Source organism: Beta vulgaris, chromosome 5 (genome assembly GCF_026745355.1).
Source record: "Beta vulgaris subsp. vulgaris cultivar EL10 chromosome 5, EL10.2, whole genome shotgun sequence".
In the NCBI taxonomy this organism is placed as follows: domain Eukaryota; kingdom Viridiplantae; phylum Streptophyta; class Magnoliopsida; order Caryophyllales; family Amaranthaceae; genus Beta; species Beta vulgaris.
This window is the reverse complement of record NC_079206.1, coordinates 46,260,862-46,265,407: the sequence shown is the minus strand read 5'-3', so window position 1 is coordinate 46,265,407 and position 4,546 is coordinate 46,260,862. Positions and strand designations below refer to the sequence as shown.

Below are 4,546 nucleotides of genomic sequence, written 5' to 3'. Positions count from 1 at the left end.
GAGAGGGGTGTTGCCCAAGTCATTGATTGTTTACCTCGTAAACACAACGTGTCCCCTTCCCTGTTAAATTTTTTTAAGCTTAATTTCGATGGTTCAAAACTTCAAGATGGTACTACTGCCTATGCCTTTACCATTAGAGACAATGTAGGTAAGGTGCTTATCCGTGGTGCCAATTCGATTGCCTCTAATAATTCCATTTTAGTGGTTGAGGCTTGGGGTCTGAGGGAAGGTATTAGGGGGTGATTTTGTTGTGTATAAAAAATATCTATGTTGAAGGTGATATCTTTTCGATTATCCAGGCTATTAAAAGTGTTTGGAAAATCTCGTGGTCTATCAATGCTCTCATAAGTGATACTTAAATTTGATAACATTCATAATTGTCATGTTTTTAGATAAGCTAATTGTGCGGCTAATTAGATCGCTATTCGTGGCCTTTTGATGCGTAAAGATGCTTTAGGGTGACCGGTTAATTGACACCCACTCTAATTTTCTTGGCTAAAAAAACAAAAAAAAACCTAAAAATTATAAGAAAAAAATACTAAAAACCTTGTCCTAAATCTGAAATAAAGAAAAATTAAAATGGAAAGAACAGACCAAATCGCTGTTGCAAGTGTGCGTCATTCCACACCAACACCCCCATTTCATCTCTCCTCCCTCCCCCTTCTCTCTCCTGAAAATTCTTTCCAAACCCTAACAATGGCGACCACTGTAGAAGGCGAAGATAGAGTTCTTGCCACTGCTCAACACATAGTCAAGTCTCTTCGTACATCCAAAGACGTCACTGATGACATGCTTCTCATCCTTTCTACCTTCGACAATCGCCTCTCCAACATTTCTGACCTCGTTTCCGCTCCCACCTCCAACATCAATTCTCTCTCTTCCTCCGAACTCTCCCGCCTCGATTTCGCCGAAAAACTTATCCTCCGACACGATAGCAACAACAATCACTTCATTGATTCCCCCGACGAGTCCTGCGAATTCCTCGCTGCTATCGACGACGTTCTCGATTTGATCGCCGATCTTAAACTCCAGCAAAACCCTACCTTCATCGATCGCGCTGAATCCGCCGTTCAATCCGCTATGTCTAAGCTTGAAGACGAGCTACGCTCTCTTCTTGCGCGCAGCGCTGTTCCAATTGACGCCGATAGATTGTACGGGTCTATTCATCGGGTTACTCTCTCTTTCGCTTCGCACGATGGTGATATCATCGACGGTGATTTCGGAAACTTTAATCATCCTTATCATGAGAGAGGTGGTAGTTTAGCTGGTGATGTATCCGTTGATTTAATCTACCCTGACGTTGTGTCGGACTTGCGTGAGATTGCCGATCGTATGATTCGGGCCGGATACGAGAAGGAGTGTTGCCAGGTTTATAGTAGTGTAAGGAGAGATGCACTTGAGGAATGTTTGGCTAATTTAGGTGTTGAGAGGTTGAGTATTGAAGATGTTCAGAGGATTGAGTGGACTGCTTTGGATGAGAAGATGAAGAAGTGGGTTCAAGCTGTTAAGATCTTTGTTAGGGTTCTTCTCACTGGGGAGAAGCGTCTTTGTGAAATTATTTTTGATGGGGCTCAATCTGAGTTGATTAGGGAGGTTTGTTTCGTCGAGACGGCTAAAGGTTGTGTGTTGCAGCTCTTGAATTTTGGTGAAGCTGTGGCCATTGGCAAGAGATCACCTGAGAAATTGTTTCGAATACTTGATATGTATGAAGCTTTGGATGATACGCTGCGTTATTTGAGGGCTTTGTTTTGTGATGATTCCGGGGAGTTTGTTTGTGCTGAGGCTAGAGGGGTTTTGGATGGATTGGGGGAGGCCGCGAGGGGGACCTTTATTGAGTTTGAGAGCGCGGTTAAGGGTGAGGTTTCGAGGAAGCTAGTTCAAGGAGGGGAGATTCATCCGCTTGCTCGCTATGTAATGAATTATGTAAAATTGCTGGTTGATTATAGTGCAACTTTGAATAAGCTCTTGGAGTATGATGTAGTAGAAGGAGAAGGAGAAGGAGAAGGAGAAGCAGACAATTCCCAGGGTAGGTCTGATGGTGGTGAAGCGAGGGAAATGTCTCCTCTTGGGAAACGATTGACGTCGTTAATAAGCTCTTTGGAATCGAACCTTGAGGAGAAGGCGAAGTTCTATGACGATAGTGCAATGCAGTATATTTTCCTTTTGAATAATAAACTTTATATATTACAGAAGGTGAAAGATTCTGAGCTTGGCAAGCTTTTGGGAGATGATTGGGTAAAGAGGCGTCGTGGGATCATTCGAAAATACGCTACAAATTACCTTAGAGCTTCTTGGAGCAAGGTCTTGGCTTGTTTGAGGGATGAAGGAATTGGGAGTGGATCAAACAGTGCCTTCAAAATAGCTCTTAAAGAGAGGTTTAAGAATTTCAATACTTGTTTTGAAGATATTTATAGGACCCAGACTTCATGGAAGGTCCCTGATCCACAACTTCGGACTGAGCTCCGGATATCCATATCAGAGAAGGTTATACCTGCATACCGTTCGTTTCTGGGGAGGTTTGGTCCCCAACTAGAGAACACGAGACATGCCGGAAAGTACATTAAATACACAGCTGAGGACTTAGACGGCTATCTAGCTGATTTGTTTGAAGGAACACCTGGTGTTCTCCACCATATGAGACGCAAAAGTTCATAGAGCTCTCGCCTGTATAGTAGGTAATGCCCTTTTCTTTCACCAAAGGGCTTGTTGAATTCCCTTTGTACCTGTTGGATCAGGCTTCATAACATTTTTCTTTTTTTTTTTCTTTTTTTTGTTTCTGTTAATGTTATAAAACTATGATCACAGGTTTTTTCTTTTCCCAGTGGAATATGGCTGTTGTTCGATATAATGTAATCATATTGTAAATTTGATATAGATCTCTCATGTTTGCTTTGTCATACTTCATGTTTTATCATTGAAATACCCATATTATAAGAATGGCAACATGGCGTTCACTGTTCTGCGATACTTGCGTGGCTCTTTACGAATTTTGCATCATGATATAACATTGCTAGTTGCAGCTGTAGATTATTTTGTAACTGATGCTATCCTCAGAAGCTTGTAAGTATTCTTTTGCAAATTTTCTAAGCACCTAGAGAAAATGTTTTGACACGATTCAGTTTTACAGATGTAATTGGCATTTGCCGATGATCAACTGCTGAGTACTATAATTGGTGCTGTATACTCCACACATTCCTGCCAAGTATGTTGTTGGTTTTAAGGGTACTTGGTGGCCGCAAAACTTGGAGTATGCACTTAAAATTCAAGTGTTAAGTTGTGAGCATCTTTTGGGTTTTGAAGTCTCTGAGAAGATCTGCATTTTTATTAAATCAGATTTGTGGTTTTCTGATTTAAGATGCTGTGATTTGAGAGGATGACTTACATGAGCTTAAGTTTCTAGGACTTTGTGGTGTATCTGGGTATGAAGCACTGAAACCTCTAGGACCTTAAGCTTACTTGTTATTTTCCCTGAAACCTTGGCCGTTTTCGTGCTAATGAAGTTCAGAAATGTCTAGGACCTGAAATTTTCCTGTTTCCGAAACGTTTCCACATTGCATGGGTACTTATCTGGTGACTGGATAAAGAGCACAGTACCAGCTTAATGTTCTTTATTTGTTTCTTTTTTCTTTCTCCTCAGTTTCGAGATTTTGGGATGTTGGAAATGCTTTGCCGTATGAAAGTCTTGTTAGTTTGGTCATCTTGTTTCTTGTTGGTTGGTTGAGAAACTGGCTAAGAGTTTTAAGAATCACAAGTAACATGCTTTTTCAAATCGTGTGAGAGGATTTCATGCCGAGATAATGCTTAGATTAATTGTTGCTTTAGCTTAGTCCCTGTTTCTTGTGATGGAAAATGGCTTGCCATTTATTGTGGATAGATATTATTAAGTTGAAGAAACTTAGACCTGTGGGAGTGTCTAACCTCTATTGTGGTTGCATTTTACATGACCCCTTTCTTTGAACTAAACGGAACTTGATCTTTTTAGTGCTTTTACTGATAATATGCATTATCTTAGGTAATAACCTATATTATTGGGAGGCAGTGAACCTATGATCCTCTGTTAAGAAAATAGCTGTATTTTTACTTATCTTGGCTGCAATTTTGATTTTACAAAAATTTCCGTGTTAAAGTTCTTCGTTAAGTGATACCTGACTCATGAAATCATCAGAAGAGAAAATGTCCCCATGTCCCCCTTCTATTTGGAAAGTAATTTTTTACTGTGACTGTGTGCGAGTGTTGTGGTAAAAGATTCGCAAGAGAATGCGTTTGGCCGCTATCCAGGATGCTGAACAACCAGCTTCTTAGAGCCGGAGGCTGTTGCTTGTTGGTAAAGGTTGAGCGAGGGGCAATTAGGAAAAATTGGTTATAGAGGCTTGATAGCAATAGCATGGTGTAAAAGTAGGTCTAATGTTATTAAAATCAGAGCTCTCTTTACTGATGCACTTGCTTCCAGCGCACGATACTCAGTCCAAGCCTAGGTGATGTTGGTATGTTCGTTCTGTGGGGATGGAGTATTGCTCGTGAATTGTGCGTTCTTCATAACAGTTCA

At 40.8% G+C, this 4,546-nt stretch overlaps 1 protein-coding gene across 1 annotated transcript; it reads left to right on the top strand.

Annotated features, from left to right (window-relative positions):
* The first annotated feature begins 409 nt into the window (after window positions 1-409).
* On the top strand, window positions 410-2,897 carry LOC104893481 (exocyst complex component EXO70B1). Its single transcript, XM_010679582.4, has one exon. The coding sequence runs from the start codon at window positions 580-582 to the stop codon at window positions 2,653-2,655; it is 2,076 nt and encodes a 691-aa protein (XP_010677884.2). The 5' UTR covers window positions 410-579; the 3' UTR covers window positions 2,656-2,897.
* Window positions 2,898-4,546: the final 1,649 nt, after the last annotated feature.